The sequence below is a fragment of the Triticum aestivum genome, chromosome 7D (genome assembly GCF_018294505.1).
Source record: "Triticum aestivum cultivar Chinese Spring chromosome 7D, IWGSC CS RefSeq v2.1, whole genome shotgun sequence".
Lineage (NCBI taxonomy): Eukaryota > Viridiplantae > Streptophyta > Magnoliopsida > Poales > Poaceae > Triticum > Triticum aestivum.
Genome location: NC_057814.1, coordinates 536,296,335 through 536,315,793, shown reverse-complemented (window position 1 = coordinate 536,315,793; position 19,459 = coordinate 536,296,335). Strand labels below are relative to the sequence as shown.

The 19,459-nt window shown below is 44.1% G+C and overlaps 1 protein-coding gene and 1 long non-coding RNA gene across 2 annotated transcripts; one reads left to right on the top strand and one right to left on the bottom strand.

Annotated features, from left to right (window-relative positions):
* Nucleotides 1–3,650: 3,650 nt before the first annotated feature.
* LOC123164050 (uncharacterized) lies at nt 3,651–13,339 on the bottom strand. Its single transcript, XR_006482149.1, has 4 exons — nt 12,996–13,339; nt 11,041–11,145; nt 6,675–8,553; nt 3,651–4,190 (listed from the first exon to the last, which is right to left on the bottom strand). It is a non-coding gene; the product is annotated as an uncharacterized lncRNA (long non-coding RNA).
* Nucleotides 13,340–14,466: 1,127 nt separating this feature from the next.
* On the top strand, nt 14,467–19,459 carry LOC123167270 (geraniol 8-hydroxylase). The gene is made up of 2 exons (XM_044585097.1): nt 14,467–15,400; nt 18,744–19,459. Exons 1-2 carry the CDS (start codon nt 14,510–14,512, stop codon nt 19,371–19,373), a joined length of 1,521 nt encoding a protein of 506 aa, XP_044441032.1. The 5' UTR covers nt 14,467–14,509; the 3' UTR covers nt 19,374–19,459.

The following is a 19,459-nucleotide window of genomic DNA, read 5'->3' as shown; positions in this document are numbered from 1 at the left end:
GAGGCCCAGCCCGAATTACTGTTTTTTTTTGCCTATTTCAGTGTTTTGAAGAAAAGCAATATCAAACGGGTCCAAACGGGATGAAACCTTCGGGAGCGATCTATTTGGAACAATTGCAAACCAGGAGACTTGGAATGGACGTCAAGAAGCGAACGAGGCGGCCACGAGGGTGCCCGGCGCGCCCCCCACCCTCGTGGGCCCCTCGTGGCTCCACCGACCTACTTCTTCCTCCTATATATATCCATGTACCTCGAGAACATCTGGGAGCACCACGAAAACCTAATTCCACTGCCGCAACCTTCTGTATCCGCGAGATCCCATCTTGGAGCCTTCGTCGGCGCTCCGCCAGAGGGGGAATCGACCATGGAGGGCCTCTACATCATCTCCAAGGCCTCTCCGATGAGTTGTGAGTAGTTTACCACAGACCTTCGGGTCCATAGTTATTAGCTAGATGGCTTCTTCTCTCTCTTTGAATCTCAATACCAAGTTCTCCCCGATCTTCTTGGAGATCTATTCTATGTAACTCTTTTTGCGGTGTGTTTGTCGAGATCCGATGAATTGTGGATTTATGATCAAGTTTATCTATGAGAAATAATTGAATCTTCTCTGAATTCTTTTATGTGTGATTGGTTATCTTTGCAAGTCTCTTCGAATTATCAGTTTGGTTTGGCCTACTAGATTGATCTTTCTTGCAATAGGAGAAGTGCTTAGCTTTGGGCTCAATCTTGCGGTGTCCTTTCCCAGTGACAGCAGGGGCAGCAAGGCATGTATTGTATTGTTGCCATCGAGGATAAAAAGATGGGGTTTATATCATATTGCTTGAGTTTATCCCTCTACATCATGTCATCTTTCTTAATGCGTTACTCTGTTCTTATGAACTTAATACCCTAGATGCAGGCAGGAGTCGGTCGATGTGTGGAGTAATAGTAGTAGATGCAGAATCGTTTCGATCTACTTGTTGCGACGTGATGCCTATATACATGATCATGCCTAGATAATCTCATAACTATGCACTTTTCTATCAATTTCTCGACAGTAATTTGTTCACCCACCGTAATACTTATGCTATCTTGAGAGAAGCCACTAGTGAAACCTATGGCCCCCGGGTCTATCTTTTATCATATAAGTTTTCCATCTACTTTTATTTGCATCTTTTACTTTCCAATCTATATCATAAAAATACCAAAAATATTTATATTATCTTATTATCTCTATCAGATCTCACATTCGCAAGTTTCTGTTAAGGGATTGACAACCCCTTTATCGCGTTGGTTGTGAGGTTCTTGTTTGTTTGTGTAGGTGCGTGGGACTTTTTGAGGAGCCTCCTACTGGATTGATACCTTGGTTCTCAAAAACTGAGGGAAATACTTACGCTACTTTGCTGCATCACCCTTTCCTCTTCAAGGGAAAACCAACGCAGTGCTCAAGAGGTAGCATAGATGTAGTAACATAACTACATCTCGAAGGATTTTTTTGAAGTTTTTATCATTTTCTTTTGTTTCTTACAAAATTGAAAATGCGACACACGGTGAGGGGGGTAGAGTTTGAACCTTTAGTCCCGGTTTGAGACACGAACCGGGACTAAAGGGCATCGCACCCTTTAGTCCCGGTTCGTGTCTCAAACCGGGACTAAAGGTCTAACCTTTAGTCTCAATTTGAGACACGAACCGGGACTAAAGGGCATCACACCCTTTAGTCCCGGTTCATGTCTCAAACCGGGACTAAAGTCCCATTTGAACCGGGACTAATGCCTTCCCGACGCCTTAGCCGCTCGAACCGGAACTAATGCTCACATTAGTCCCGGTTCGTGATGCAACCGGGACTAATGTGTACATTGAGCTGTGACCAAAGCCCTATTTTCTACTAGTGTGTTAGGACCCAAATAAAAACTACAATTGTGGTTTCACACTCAATCTTGACCATCAATACGCTTATGTTTTATAGAAGTTGAGTTGATTGTTGAAACCATGTTAATTGCGACGAAAATTATTTCGTGATTGATGAGTGATATTTTTGCACTCATTTTCATCATTATTTAAACTATATAATCCCAGAATATCCGAGAGAATCACTTCAATATTATCAATAATGACCAATGAATGCTAGAAATTTCAAAATACATTTCTTAATATATCTCCAAAGGAAATGGACCCAATCATCACATGGACCGGACACACCAAGTGTGGGAACCAAGTCAAGCCAAGCAAAATGGGGTCGCCAGGAAGGCAACAAAGCAAAGCACGACCCTTGTAAGAGCACGCCCGCTCGAACCAGGAGTCATACTCACTGCCAAGAGCTCCGTGATGCCCAACCAAGCACACTTTATAAAAGGGCACATGTCTAATATGCAATAGAGGCATCAGGAAACATCACAAAACACCACTAGTAGCCATTCACAAACCCGAGTCATCTCCATTTTTCCACTCATCTCCATAGCCATCACCATCCTTCACTATCGTAGCCATTCTCTTGAGTTAGTCATAATTGTAATGGGTGCATCGAAATTGGCATATATTGTAAGACTATTCATCAATCAATTATTCATCTTTATGTCGTCTTCAATGATTTCTTCTTGCGATCCAATCGTCATGTATGAGTAATTCACTAAGGGAGGATGCGTGGAATGCTATTTTGAAAATCAGTGGCAGAATTAATTACATCAACCCATGGATCGACGGCGCGACGAAAGTTCCCCGCGTCGGTGCATGCCACATCCCCGAGATGCCATTGCTGCTGATGGAGCCAAATTACATCGGCGTGCGGCAGCGGCACTAGGGGATGGGTGGCCAAGATATATGGCCGCAACACTGGGAAGTGCTACTGGTTTTGCTCCTTCCATTCCATGCAGCGAGCCGTGCACAGACGACATCAAGTCGGTGCATCTCTACGGCGCCGCCCGCAACCGAAACTTCCCCGCTGGCCTGCTACCACTGGGGCCGGTCGACCCCCGGGTTGCCACCCCACGTGAGAGGCCAGAAGACAAGGAGGCCTGTGAGCGCGTCACGACGGAGCAATCCGACGAGGCCTACAAGGAGGAGCTCCGCAGCCGCTGCCAAGAGCACGTCGAGGGGAGCGCCGGCTGTAAGAGGAGTATGCGGAAGGGAGGACAGTGGTTATCGACCTCCCTAGCGACAACGACGATGATGACTACTCTGGCCCCGATCCTATGGTTGTAGGACTAAGTAGAGCGGATTGGAGGAGGCTCGAGAATAAGTTGGACAGCGAGTAGTTTTAGTAAGTTCTAGTATAAATTCGGTTAACTTATCTAAAATATTTATGTAAAATATCTACACTGAATTTTGTTTTCGTAAGTTTTATGTATTAGTTTGAACCAAATTTGTGTTTATGTGCACCAACTTTGTATTTTTACACTCATTTTTTTACCCCGCTGAGTATTGGGGATGGCTTAGAAACAACCATTTCTTAGAGGAGCAAATGTAGTCCTCTAAAAGATAATTGGTCGTATCCTCCTCTAATTTTAAGGGGTCGGTTAGAGATCCCCTAACCACACATAGAATGCAGGGTCCATGGAAGCCCTTGCAATCCGAGATGGCATCCGTCTAGGGCTCAGTTTGCGGCTCCGCAAGATTGTTGTTGAGAATGATTCTCTAGTGGTTGTTCGGATGATCACATCGGTGACTTTGGACGGGTTGACATCTCATCCATATTTTATGAAATTCAGGACATGGGAGCTGCTCTTGAATCCTTCTCTCTTATACATATACTCCGTCCTTTCTTCTCGGATGTATTCAGATTCATTGTCAGCCTCCTGGGTACTCCCTTTATAAAGAAATATAAAATCGTAATTGATAATGCCTGGGTTCATCCAAAGAAAAAACACCATTATTGAGAAGGTGCAGGTTTCTTCTAGTCGGGCGCGCCGGCTTGCACTCAGCGACGGAGTAGTACGTGTGAATCGCGCCACCGAATGTCAACCTGTGCGATAGCACCTCACCAAGCATGCTCTACAACTTGAAAAGCTTGGTTGATAGCGTCTCATGCCTATTCTTTAATGGACACGGCTAGCCAGCAACCGTTGGCTGGCTAGTCCCCTGGAGCACACACCCCAAAAAAGTAAATACATGTCCACACATTGTCCTAAACAAGAAAGGTTGCTCCTACACACTATCGCCCTCAACAGAAAAAAATTCTACCGCCCCACCAGTGGTTCCATCTCCTGTAACTCCTTCCTGCAATAGCACGCGGCAAACAAGTTAGAAATGCATCACGTGCATTTAATTTCATTCCAAGCAAATTCAAAAAGCTGCAACTTTTAAACCGAGCGCCAAAACTAATTTCTGTTTTCACCATTAGGTTCTCTCAGCAAGATCTTCAAAACAAGATCTCATATGGGTATGTTTCGATGAACTTTTTTTCAAGCAACTTTGCTGGCATCTGGGGCAACTTTGGTGCTACAGAAAGCAACTTTGCAGTAGATTGCCTATCGTGATTACATATTTATCCCATGCCTTCTAAGTTGGCTACCAATTGTATAGGAAGCAATTCAGGTGGTATATGGGGCAACTTTTAATGGTGATTTAGGCAAGTAATGTTTATATGCAGACAACATATCCTATTGTAAATAGAAACTTTGGTTCCATTTATAAATGAATTTGTTTCTAAAATGTATCTTTGGGCCGCTCATGCCAGCCTCTCTAGCAACTAACTAGCATGGCTTGGGCAAGTTTTGGGCGAAATAAACCCAGTACTCTCGGGAGAGGATCTTTCGGCAACCCGCGCCGGTATCTCTAGCAACTAACCATCATGCGTTGGGCAAGTTTTGGACACTTTCTTCTCAAATTGTCGACCCTTCTAGCCCCCACATCCCCATGCCACAAACCACCCACGCATTCAAAAATCATCGATTCGCCCTAGAAACCTAAGACCCCACACACCCCTCTTCAACCTCCCTATCCCGCCTCTATCGCATATAGCGGGTTTAGTGAGAAACTATAGCGGGTTTTTAAGCAGATCAAGTATTGACAAAAAGCTAGTCCTAATAGTACATGAAAATTGTTTCCTTTTCCTTTCTCCAACTACTGGTTGTTGTACATCCGGAGAAACCCCCTGATACTTTTCTTAGGTTACTTTTTGACTAGGAGTGTGTTGAGAAAACAAAAAAGAGGAGACAAGTTCTAGGGTGTTTTTAAGCAAAATCAGTGTTGGCAGTAAGCAACTCTTGTGTGTTCGTGCGTGCTAGAACTTGATGTGTAGGAGAAACAAGTGTGAATAACTATAGTAGTTTTTTAAGCAAATCAAAATTGACAATAGGCAAGTCATGTCAGTACATGAAAACGGTTTCAGCTTTCTTTGTCCAACTACTGGCTGTTGTACATCCAGCAAAACCCCTCGATGTTTTTCTTAGGTTGCTTTTTTTTACTACAAGTATGTTGAAAAACAAAAAAAGAGCAACAATTTTCAAAGTTTGTTTAAGTAAAATCAGTGTTTGCCAGTAAGCAATTCCTGTGTGCTCGTGCGTGCTAGAACTTGATGTGTATCGTCTTCGACCAATTTTTTTTTATTAACTAGTCAATTATCTTCTTAATGAAAAGGCAGAGCTCCTAAAAAAGAGACTTAATGTGTGAAAAGAAAAGGATGTGAGCACCTTGTAGCAACCTGTAGACTTTGTTTAAGCAAAAACAGTGTTACCAGTGAGCAACTCCTGTGTTCTCCAGGGTGCTCGAGACTTAATGTGCAAAAAAGGTGTAAACAACTACTTGAGCACTTGTAAGCAAAAAAAGTGGGTTGAATTGAGCAAATCATGTATCCCCTGAAAGACTGTAGGAAGGTCATGAGGTTGTTTAGGCAACTTACTACCACTTTATAAGCAAGTTGTGTCCTTTTTGTGATGTGGGAGAAATAAAAACTAAGGAACCTTGCATATGGATCTAAAACAACTTGTTTGTAATCTTTTAGGCAAGTTACTGCCACTATGTAAGCAAGTCGTGTCATTTTGTGACATGGGGAAAATTAAACTAAGGAACCTTGTATATGGATCTGAAACAATTTGATGGGTATCTTTTAGGCAACTTACTGCCACTGTGTAAGCAAGTTGTGTCCTTTTTGTGATGTGAGAGAAATAAAAACTAAGGAACCTTCCATATGGATCTAAAAAAACTTGTTTGAATCTTTTAGGCAAGTTATTACCACTGTGTAAGCAAGTTGTGTCATTTTGTGACGTGGGAAAAAACTAAACTAAGGAGCCTTGTATATGGATCTAAAACAACTTGATGCTTCTTTTAGGCAACTTACTACCACTGTGTAAGCAAGTTGTGTCCTTTTTGCGACGTGGAAGAAATAAAAACTAACAAATATTGCATATGGATCTAAAACAACTTGTTGGGTATCTTTTAGGCAACTTACTGCCACTGTATAAGCAAGTGAAATCCTAGCAATAAATTCCCAAATTAACTGCTCTCCTTGTAACTGAAATCCATTTCTACTAGAGCTAGATTGTGTTGAACTCTGAACCTTACACCACTTTACCGAGAATCTAAAGAAGCATCACCTTCTTTGAGTCTAGCGGCAATTTTTTCATTATATACTCAATGCCAACTTCAACAACGGGAGATAGGAGAAAACCATTCTCTTCATTGAGTTTACGAGCTCCCTTGCAGTAACATAGCAGCCGCAATAGTCAATTACATGACAAAAGGATCAAAAGAATGGCTGACCTTTTTGTCATATGAGTCTGGGAGTCTTGCCGTCACCAATTTCATGGCATGGTCCATGCTGCTGAACAAACTATCATCCACACACCCGGAAAACTCCTTCTTGAGCTGTTATTTGTTGGACAACAACGAAAAAACCATTTATTACTAAGAAAATGAATACAAATGAAAAGGTAGTTTCGGTTTGATTCCGTTCTGGGTACCAAAGATCAGGATTTGCTTGACACCCTGTATAGGACTTGCTTCAGTTTTATGTGTGAGTTGCCTAATATTTTGTGGACAACAAAGTTTTTAAAAATATACTGTTTCCACATTCTGAACATCCCAAAAACCTTTTGTACCACCTTAAAAAAGGTGCGCATAGGAGAAAAGCAGGACTTGCTTGACAACTATATCGGCCTTGCAAAGTATTTTACGTGTGACTTGCGACAACTCCAAAAATCAGGATTTGCCTGACAACTGCAAGAGACTTGCTATAGTTTAATGTGTGACTTGCCTATTATTGTGGACAAACAGATTTTTGGAAAGTCTATTTCCATAATCCTGATCATCCTAAAATACTCACTACCACCTACTAATGTGTGCCTAAGATGTCATTTGCCTGACTTTTACTTCTCTAAAAATGGTAGATATTCGACGCAACCGGAAAAAAATAGCAGGACTTGCTTGAAAACTATATTATTTTCGGTTGATGTGCAGGACTTGCTTGAAAACTATATTCGACACAACCAAAAAAATAGCCGAACAGAATGTCAATGTGGTAGGCACATGAAGAATTACATCGAGAACTATTCTTTCCCAGATAGTCTCATCAGTTGGCAATCACAAAAAATACACCAATTATTCTTTACTTCTTCCTCGACAGAATAATAGATGCTCTAGTGGGAACTAATAAACCAGAAAAAATTCACGTGTTATTCCTTGCTTGTTGGTAGAAAACATGTAAACTATTTCCCCCCCCCCCCCCCCAAACACTTGTGCTCAGGTTGATCAAAAGTGAATCCCAGTTCTAAAACTCTGAAAGTGCCTCTAAGCTCGGTAAAAAGATACAACATGTCCTCTTCTTGCAAAACATATATGCTTGACTATCTCTCCACAGGTTACAATTAGCTAGTACATAGTCCAAACAATTCACCAAACAGAGTAAGTTATAGGTTAGTTTGTTTGAAAAAACTTAGAAATAATTTGCCTAAACAAACATCAAGTGTGGAGGGAGAGGGGGTTGTGTGTTAGGTAAACTACACGTTCAGAAACATGCAAAGTCACAGAGTTTGCCTAAAAAATAACAAGCAAATCACATACTTAACAGTTTTTGACCGCTCCGTGCCACCATCCGTGAAACAGCCGGCGGTGGCAGCAAACCGGTGCGCGGCGTGCCACAAGAAGGTGGAGCTGTTGGGGTTCCGCCGCCGTTGCGAGGGCAGTGACAAAAGAAAACGCACACTGTGTCTATGGTTTAATATTGTATCACCTAAAAAAACCATGGATCCGTTTTGCACGAAAAATGAGAAGAGTTTTGTCCCTATTGACATGTGCTTGTCTAAGTGCTGCTTGCAACTTGCCCCGCTTGCACTCAAAAATGCAGATTCCTTCTCCCCTCCCTCTTCCTATCCAAACAATAGTGGCGATTCATTGTTACTCTGCCTGGGAATGCAAAACACAGAAATTATTACGGTCTCTAGATTGTCGTTGCTTCTACACCTTTCAACGACGGCTAGCCAGCAACCGTTGGCTGGCTAGTCCCCTGGAGCACACACCCCAAAAAAGTAAATACATGTCCACACATTATCCTAAAAAGGAAAGGTTGCTCCTACACACTATCGCCCTCAACAGAAAAAAATTCTACCGCCCCACCAGTGGTTCCATCTCCTGTAACTCCTTCCTGCAATAGCACGCGGCAAACAAGTTAGAAATGCATCACATGCATTTAATTTCATTCCAAGCAAATACAAAAAGCTGCAACTTTTAAACCGAGCGTCAAAACTAATTTCTGTTTTCACCATTAGGTTTCTCGCAGCAAGATCTTCAAAACAAGATCTCATATGGATATGTTTCGATGAACTTTTTTTTCAAGCAACTTTGCTGGCATCTGGGGCAACTTTGGTGCTACAGAAAGCAACTTTGCAGTAGATTGCCTATCGCGATTACATATTTATCCCATGCCTTCTAAGTTGGCTACCAATTGTATAGGAAGCAATTCAGGTGGTATATGGGGCAACTTTTAATGGTGATTTAGGCAAGTAATGTTTATATGCAGACAACATATCCTATTGTAAATGGAAACTTTGGTTCCAATTATAAATGAATTTGTTTCTAAAATGTATCTTTGGGCCGCTCATGCCAGCCTCTCTAGCAACTAACTAGCATGGCTCGGGCAAGTTTTGGGCAAAATAAACCCAGTACTCTCGGGAGAGGATCTTTCGGCAACCCGCGCCGGTATCTCTAGCAACTAACCATCATGCGTTGGGCAAGTTTTGGACACTTTCTTCTCAAATTGTCGACGCTTCTAGCCCCCGCATCCCCATGCCACAAACCACCCACGCATTCAAAAACCATCGATTCGCCCTAGAAACCTAAGACCCCACACACCCCTCTTCAACCTCCCTATCCCGCCTCTATCGCATATAGCGGGTTTAGTGAGCAACTATAGCGGGGTTTTAAGCAAATCAAGTATTGACAAAAAGCTAGTCCTGATAGTACATGAAAATTGTTTCCTTTTCCTTTCTCCAACTACTGGTTGTTGTACATCCGGAGAAACCCCCTGATACTTTTCTTAGGTTACTTTTTGACTAGGAGTGTGTTGAGAAAACAAAAAAGAGGAGACAAGTTCTAGGGTGTTTTTAAGCAAAATCAGTGTTGGCAGTAAGCAACTCTTGTGTGTTCGTGCGTGCTAGAACTTGATGTGTAGGAGAAACAAGTGTGAATAACTGTAGTAGTTTTTTAAGCAAATCAAAATTGACAATAGGCAAGTCATGTCAGTACATGAAAACTGTTTCAGTTTTCTTTGTCCAACTACTGGCTGTTGTACATCCAGCGAAACCCCTCGATGTTTTTCTTAGGTTGCTTTTTGTACTACAAGTATGTTGAAAAAAAAAAAAGAGCAACAATTTTCAAAGTTTGTTTAAGTAAAATCAGTGTTTGCCAGTAAGCAATTCCTGTGTGCTCGTGCGTGCTAGAACTTGATGTGTATCGTCTTCGACCAATTTTTTTATTAACTAGTCAATTATCTTCTTAATGAAAAGGCAGAGCTCCTAAAAAAGAGACTTAATGTGCGTAAAGAAAAGGATGTGAGCAACTTGTAGCAACCTGTAGGCTTTGTTTAAGCGAAAACAGTGTTACCAGTGAGCAACTCCTGTGTTCTCCAGGGTGCTCGAGACTTAATGTGCAAAAAAAAGGTGTAAACAACTACTTGAGCACTTGTAAGCAAAAAAAAAGTGGGTTGAATTGAGCAAATCATGTATCCCCTGAAAAACTGTAGGAAGGTCATGAGGTTGTTTAGGCAACTTACTGCCACTTTATAAGCAAGTTGTGTCCTTTTTGTGATGTGGGAGAAATAAAAACTAAGGAACCTTGCATATGGATCTAAAACAACTTGTTTGTAATCTTTTAGGCAAGTTACTGCCACTATGTAAGCAAGTCGTGTCATTTTGTGACATGGGGAAAAATTAAACTAAGGAACCTTGTATATGGATCTGAAACAATTTGATGGGTATCTTTTAGGCAACTTACTGCCACTGTGTAAGCAAGTTGTGTCCTTTTTGTGATGTGAGAGAAATAAAAACTAAGGAACCTTCCATATGGATCTAAAAAAACTTGTTTGAATCTTTTAGGCGAGTTATTACCACTGTGTAAGCAAGTCGTGTCATTTTGTGACGTGGGAAAAAACTAAACTAAGGAGCCTTGTATATGGATCTAAAACAACTTGATGCTTTTTTTAGGCAACTTACTACCACTGTGTAAGCAAGTTGTGTCCTTTTTGCGACGTGAAAGAAATAAAAACTAACCAATATTGCATATGGATCTAAAACAACTTGTTGGGCATCTTTTAGGCAACTTACTGCCACTGTATAAGCAAGTGAAACCCTAGCAATAAATTCCCAAATTAACTGCTCTCCTTGTAACTGAAATCCATTTCTACTAGAGCTAGATTGTGTTGAACTCTGAACCTTACACCACTTTACCGAGAATCTAAAGAAGCATCACCTTCTTTGAGTCTAGCGGCAATTTTTTCATTATATACTCAATGCCAACTTCGACAACAGGGGATAGGAGAAAACCATTCTCTTCATTGAGTTTACGAGCTCCCTTGCAGTAACATAGCAGCCGCAATAGTCAATTACATGACAAAAAGATCAAAAGAATGGCTGACCTTTTTGTCATATGAGTCTGGGAGTCTTGCCGTCACCAATTTCATGGCATGGTCCATGCTGCTGAACAAACTATCATCCACACACCCGGAAAACTCCTTCTTGAGCTGTTATTTGTTGGACAACAACGAAAAAACCATTTATTACTAAGAAAATGAATACAAATGAAAAGGTAGTTTCGGTTTGATTCCGCTCTGAGTACCAAAGATCAGGATTTGCTTGACACCATGTATACGACTTGCTTCAGTTTTATGCGTGACTTGCCTATTATTTTGTGGACAACAAAGTTTTGAAAAAAATACTGTTTCCACATTCTGAACATCCCAAAAACCTTTTATACCACCTTAAAAAAGGTGCGCATAGGAGAAAAGCAGGACTTGCTTGACAACTATATCGGCCTTGCAAAGTATTTTACGTGTGACTTGCGACAACTCCAAAAATCAAGATTTGCCTGACAACTGCAAGAGACTTGCTATAGTTTAATGTGTGACTTGCCTATTATTGTGGACAAACAGATTTTTGGAAAGTCTATTTCCATAATCCTGATCATCCTAAAATACTCACTACCACCTACTAATGTGTGCCTAAGATGTCATTTTGCCTGACTTTTACTTCTCTAAAAATGGTAGATATTCGACACAACCGGAAAAAATAGCAGGACTTGCTTGAAAACTATATTATTTGCGGTTGATGTGCAGGACTTGCTTGAAAACTATATTCGACACAACCGAAAAAATAGCCGAACAGAATGTCAATGTGGTAGGCACATGAAGAATTACATCGAGAACTATTCTTTCCCAGACAGTCTCATCAGTTGGCAATCACAAAAAATACACCAATTAGTCTTTACTTCTTCCTCGACAGAATAATAGATGCTCTAGTGGGAACTAATAAACCAGAAAAAATTCACGTGTTATTCCTTGCTTGTTGGTAGAAAACATGTAAACTATTTTTCTCTCGCCTAAAAGCCCCCTCCCCCCCAAACACTTGTGCTCAGGTTGATCAAAAGTGAATCCCAGTTCTGAAACTCTGAAAGTGCCTCTAAGCTCGGTAAAAAGATACAACATGTCCTCTTTTTGCAAAACATATATGCTTAACTATCTCTCCACAGGTTACAATTAGCTAGTACATAGTCCAAACAATTCACCAAACAGAGTAAGTTATAGGTTAGTTTGTTTGAAAAAACTTAGAAATAATTTGCCTAAACAAACATCAAGTGTGGAGGGAGAGGGGGTTGTGTGTTAGGTAAACTACACGTTCATAAACATGCAAAGTCACAGAGTTTGCCTAAAAAATAACAAGCAAATCACATACTTAACAGTTTTTGACCGCTCCGTGCCACCATCCGTGAAACAGCCGGCGATGGCAGCAAACCGGTGCGCAGCGTGCCACAAGAAGGTGGAGCTGTTGGGGTTCCGCTGCCGTTGCGAGGGCAGTGACAAAAGAAAACGTACACTGTGTCTATGGTTTAATATTGTATCACCTAAAAAACCATGGATCCGTTTTGCACGAAAAATGAGAAGAGTTTTGTCCCTATTGACATGTGCTTGTCTAAGTGCTGCTTGCAACTTGCCCAGCTTGCACTCAAAAATGCAGATTCCTTCTCCCCTCCCTCTTCCTATCCAAACAATAGTGGCAATTCATTGTTACTCTGCCTGCGAATGCAAAACACAGAAATTATTACCGTCTCTAGATTGTCGTTGCTTCTACACCTTTCAACGACCTATCCAACAGAAAGGATCACATTTTCTAGTACAACAACGCATCATGCCAGCAATCCTTCCATTGACTGGCCAACTATGAACCGGAGATGACAAAAATGTTCTCGCTGAACCACGGTGACCAATCAGAGCACCCATGCCCGGCTGGCGACAAACACTCACCGAGCAAAAATCACACCAACTGGTGGATCTGCATCTACTACCTCGAGAAACAATGGAGAGGGTGGGGGACTCACCTTGCGTGAGGGGCAGGCTCGATCTTTTAGATCCTATGCCTCCTTCTCTGGATGGCGTCATTCTTCCCCTTCCACTTTCTGCCCCACCACACGCGCGACGCCGAGGACCTCGACTGCTCCGCCTCCGCCACCCTCTACCACCTCCACCATGCCATCCAGCGAGCGCCGCCGTCACAACCAGTAGGGAAGCGGCGAGGTGGTGATGGCGAATCACACGGAGACGAGGAGAGGCGAAGCAGTAGAGGCGAAGCGGATCAGATGAGAAAAGGACCAGAGAAGGGGATCGAGGTGAAGGAACGGCAGACGGGATAAGGAAATTTGTCGGCAGCGTGTTAGACTAGCAACAGTGGGAGTAACTTCGGTAGTAACATCGAGTCTAATTCAGCAAATTTGCTTACGTGGCAATGAGTTAATAAAAAGATGTAGTACTAGTAACTTAGCTAGTTACTGTAACAGCACATGTCCCAATGCAATATGAATGTATAACCTAATAAATGAAGCTTTGCATGTTACCACACTTATGTTACTATCCACTATTGAGATAGTAATATAGTCTAGGGATATGTGTATGTTACTAGTGTATGTTACTCTCCATTGTGGCTAGTCTTATCCCATCCGACCGCGGGACAACTGGACGATCGCGATCTGATCTGACGGCGAGCAGGCCTGCGCTCAGGAAAGCAATTGGGCACAGGTGCACTTTTTAGAATTTAGGTTCTTTAATAGTGGACTGTGTAATCTGATGGAGACTCTCCATAATAAAAGGAGGCAAGTGCGGCGCCTGACCAGTGGCCAGAAAAATGATACATTGGGTTCCTATCATGCTACCGGAAAAGATCCCACCTTGCTTCAGAAGGTAGCCTGTTGATGCAATTAATTTTCATTAAGCTTACAGAGTACTAATTTATAACAATTTGATGTTGCGGTCTTGCGTATGTTGGTCATAATTTTTATCATATATAGGATAAATCTAAAATATCAGTTTATTGTAAGGTAAAGTTTTACATCCTCCATTCCAGAATATGAGGTGTTCTAAATTTTTCAGAAGTCAGACTTCATAAAGTTAAAAAAAAACAAAAAAAAACTATCAATATCTACAATATTAATAAAATGAAATATTAAATATATGTCATGATGGATCTAATGATACTAATTCAACATTGTAGGTGTTGATATTTTCTTCAAAAACCTAGATCAAACTACATATAAATAAGCTTGACTTATAAAAAATGAATACACATATTTATATTTTAGAACAGAGCGAGTAACATTGTAAAACGAACGGAGTACTTAAATCAGAATTTTTTTTTGGGTACTTCTTTCGTCCCAACTAATATGCTCACATATCAGTTATAATGACATTTTATATTATGAGACCGGGGAGTACTATTTTCAAACAAAAGAAGTACATATATGGCCTAGTGTCGAAAACACAACTATGATTATGACTTTATTTTTTGTTTCTCTTCTATTAAGTGTCTGCTGTGCCACACGCGAACTGCACAAAGGAAGCAATGGTGGCCATGGCTGTGCTTGCGACATGGCTAGCATGGCTCGTCGTCTCTCTCTTCTCCTTCTACCTTCTCAACCTCCTCGCGCACGCGCGGTCCGGCCTCCCGCCGGGCCCCCGCCCACTGCCGCTCATCGGCAGCCTCCACCTCCTCGGCGACAAGCCGCATCGCTCCCTCGCCCGCCTAGCCAAGATCCACGGTTCACTCATGTCCATCCGCCTCGGCGCGGTCACCACGGTGCTCGTCTCCTCCCCCGCCATGGCCCGGGAGTTCCTGCAGAGGCATGATTCCGTCCTCGCCACCCGGTCCGTGCCTGACGCCACCGGCAAGCACGCGGCGGACGTAGCCTGGCTGTCCCCCGGGCCGAGGTGGCGCGCGCTCCGCAAGATGATGGCCACGGAGCTCTTCGCGCCGCACCGGCTCGACGCGCTCCACCACCTCCGGAGCGACAAGGTGAGGGAGCTCACGGACCACGTCGCGCGGCTGGCGCGCGAGGGCACGGCGGTGAACGTCGGCCGCGTGGCCTTCACGACCAGCCTGAACCTTATCTCCCGCACCATCTTCTCCGTCGACCTCACCAGCCTCGACGACCACGGCGGCTCCGAGGACTTCCAAGAGGTGATCACGGCCATGAAGGAAGGCTTGGGGACCCCGAACGTGTCCGACTTCTTCCCAGTGCTCGCGGCGGCCGACCTGCAGGGCATGCGCCGGCGCCTGGCGCGGATCTTCGCGCGGCTGCACGCCGTGTTCGACGCCGAGGTGGACCAGAGGCTGCGCGGCCGCGACGCCGGCCAGCCCAGGAAGAACGACTACCTCGACGTGCTGCTCGACGTGGCGCCGCGTGACGAGGGCAAGGACCTGCTCGACCGTGATACGCTACGTTCACAGTTCACGGTAACACACAACAACTTTCTTCTTTGCGATACCAGCTGGCGTTTCAGTTTTCAACCCATGAACCGCACATGAGCCTGCCGGGGATCAAAGCACATGGCCAGCCTTGCTGATCGAGCCTCTCCCGGGGATCAAACAAATGGTGGCACATGGCCACAGCCAGCCAAAATAAATAAATTGTGATCGAGATAGCTATTTCAATATCCAATATTGACTTTTTAGATTAAAAAAATAATAAAACCTGATGCAGATTATATAGTAACCAATTTGTTTTTATTGATGGTCATTTTTTTCAGTTCCTTATTTCTCTATATATGCGTAGACAAAATTTACATGTGGATTTTTGTGCCATGTTAATCATCTGCTACTATGGAGACGAACCTTGGAATCGAAAGGGTTTAGGTTTAGTAGAACTAAAACCGAGTACATGATGTGCGGTTTCAGTACTACTAGGTGTGAGGAGGAGGAGGTTAGCCTTAATGGCCAGGTGGTACCTCGGAAGGACACCTTTCGGTATATGGGGTCAATGTTGCAGTAGGATGGGGGTATTGATGAAGATGTGAACCATCGAATCAAAGCCGGATGGATGAAGTGGCGCCAAGCTTCTGGCATTCTCTGTGACAAGAGAGTGCCACAAAAGCTAAAAGGCAAGTTCTACAGGACGGCGGTTCGACCCGCAATGTTGTATGGCGCGGAGTGTTGGCCGACTAAAAGGCGACATGTTCAACAGTTAGGTGTGACGGAGATGCGTATGTTGAGATGGATGTGTGGCCACACGAGGAAGGATCGAGTCCGGAATGATGATATACGAGATAGAGTTGGGGTAGCACCAATTGAGGAGAAGCTTGTCCAACATCGTCTGAGATGGTTTGGGCATATTCAGCGCAGGCCTCCAGAAGCTCCAGTGCATAGCGGACGGCTAAAGCGTGCGGAGAATGTCAAGAGAGGGCGGGGTCGACCGAATTTGACATGGGAGGAGTCCGTTAAGAGAGACCTGAAGGATTGGAGTATCACCAAAGAGCTAGCTATGGACAGGGGTGCGTGGAAGCTTGCTATCCATGTGCCAGAGCCATGAGTTGGTTGCGAGATCTTATGGGTTTCACCTCTAGCCTACCCCAACTTGTTTGGGACTAAAGGCTTTGTTGTTGTTGTTGTTATTGTTGTTGTTGTTGTTGTTGTTGTTGTTGCTGTTGTTGTTGTTGTTGTTGTTGTTGTTGATCATCTGCTACTATCAATAACACCAAATGTTTTAGAGTTTGTGTTAGAAAATTTTGTACCCCGTAGCTCAGGGCGTGGTACCACCAGAAGCCAAATAAGTATGATGTCACCACTTTAATACCCTTTGAACTAGATGTGGACCAAACCACACAAACAATGATAAAAAAACGAAGATGCAGGATGTACCATTCTAAAATAGGCATCTTTTGAGAGAGCACTTCAAATATTGTTTTACTCATTATACCATTTCAATATATATGGATCCACACTTATGGTGTCCATTTTATCCTTTGAGCCCCTGTATTATATATATGTATCTAGAACTTTACTGAAAAAGGGTTTCTCCCCGCTTTGTATTCCAAAGCAACTAACACCGATACAAGGAACGCTGGGGCGAACAGCACATCAAGCCAAAAAAAAGAAAAAAACTAATGCCAACAATGGCAGCTCGACAAAGCGCGGATAACCCGCCACCGCTACGCCCTCCAAAAACAAACCACCACAGCCCGAGGCTCTGAACCGCCGTGCACCAAGCAGCACCTCTAAGAAGGAAGGCGACGCCGACGACGTTGCTGCCCGGACTTGTCCTAGGGTTTCGCCGGCACGCGGAGGGAGGTGGGGGATGGATATCACCGACACCCTCCAGGAAGGAATGGTGGCACCCGCAGGTGTCACCGCATCGGAGCCGAAGAACCGGCAAGGATTTCACCCGCACTCCAACCCCACCGCCCAACGGACCGGAGCCGGCCAGCCAGACCGCCGCCCACCACCATGCGCCAACGCGGTTGCGCTGTCACCCACGCCGCCTCATTGCGAACACCAACACGAGGCCAAGAGGACCGGAGAGAAGCGCCCCGCGGAGGGAGAAGCAGCACTGAAGCCGAACGAGAGGGAACCACCTCCACCGCCGTCGTGTGGGAGGCCAGAACCTCCGGCACCGTCGCGGTAGCCGTCCGGACGTGGCAGCAGGGCATGCCAGGCCACCCCTGGCTGGGCCAGGCCCGAAACGGGCCCGCTAAGCCCCGCCACCATGCTGCAGCAAGCCGGCGATGGCGCCGCCAGCACCCTGCCGCTCATCGCCTCTCCCCCGCCTCCCGGAAGCCACGAAGCAGACCCACCCTGCCGCCCAGGCCGAGATGGGGCCCGAAGGGCCCAGATCTGGGTCGAGGGGGCGCCGCCAGACCGCGTCGCCGCGTCCCCCCGCCGCCAACGGCGACGCCGCTGTCCAGAAGTCCGCCCCCGCTCGCGCCAGGGACCCTCGCCGCCGCGCTGAACCGCCGCCGCCTAGAGACACCGCCCGGGGTGGCCCCGTCCCGCACCGGCGGAACCCGAGAGGGGAAAGGCCAGGGGCCGCCGCCACAAGCGTCGCCCGGCGGCATGGAGGAAGATGAAGGGGGAGGCGCGCGGGGGAGGACGATGGGCGCGACCGGCCGCCCACAGGGGCGCCGCGGTCGCGGGAGAGAGGAGCGCTCTTGTTGTTTCTGAAAGAGCTCATATCTAGAAGTTTAGAAACACAACAACATGGAGCACAATAACTATAATGGCAGCCACTCTAGTATCCTACCGGAAACATGAACACTAATAACTTCAGAATTACCATTTGAATACACATAAATATGTCTCTAAAATTCCTATATAATAGTATCGGCATGGGAATTTTATTGGAATCATGACATGCTATTCATATGTTACAAAGAACGAAATCATCTAAAACTAAGTATGGATTTCCTTTGTAAGAACTGAATCATCTAAAACTTAAGTTCTTATGTTTTTTCGTTGTTTCAAACCGGTCGCATTGCATTTTTGTTGAATTTCCAAAATTTTCATCATAGCTCTCGTAAGATTGCACTTCATCATCAGTGAGTGAAAAGGGAAATATTGGGTCAAGAACAATAGCTTCTTCTACAATAATGCAACGAGATGAATATCAAATATCATGTTACATATGAGCGAATTATTATTGCACATATGATTCATCCATATAGTAACGCAATGTGCAGTTTTAAAGCAATGTTGATTCTTCTATACCACATTCAGCAAATAATACATTGTACTTTGTATGATACTTGTTTAGTAAATAGCTACATTTACTAGACTATATTCATCTAACATTATATTTGTATGTTAGTACTTGTTTGCTGCTGGTAGTGACACAAGCTCTAGCACAGTGGAATGGGCAATGGCTGAGCTTCTTCGAAACCCATCATCAATGGCTAAGGTTTGTGACAAGCTTGCACAAGTTATCGTCTCTAGAAGAAACATTGAAGAAGCTGACATTGTACGATTGCCCTATCTCCAAGCTGTCATAAAAGAGACTTTTCGACTCCACCCTCCAGCTCCACTCTTGTTGCCACGACAACCTGAGATGACAGTCAAAATAGCTGGTTACACAATACCTAAAGGTTCACGTGTGTTCATAAATGTATGGGCGATAGGTCGAGATAAAGATGTATGGACAGAACCTGAGAAGTTTATGCCTGAGAGGTTCTTGGGTTCGGCAATTGACTTTAAGGGTGTAGATTTTGAGCTCCTTCCATTTGGTGCGGGGCGTCGAATCTGCCCTGGAATGGCTTTGGCAATTAGGATGGTGCATGTGATGCTCGCTTCCATGTTAAACCAGTTTAAGTGGAGTCTTCCCGTTGAGCTGGAACGGGATGGGATTGATATGGAAGATCAGTTTGGCCTGACACTAGTGAAGGCCGTGCCCCTTTGTGCTATGGCAACACTGATTAGAGGAAAAGAAAAGGAACCATTTTAAAGAGTGGTTTAGATGTCGTTAATGTGTAATAATTCAAATGTATGAGCCATCTAATTTATATCCTTACTTATGTGACGAATTTGGTA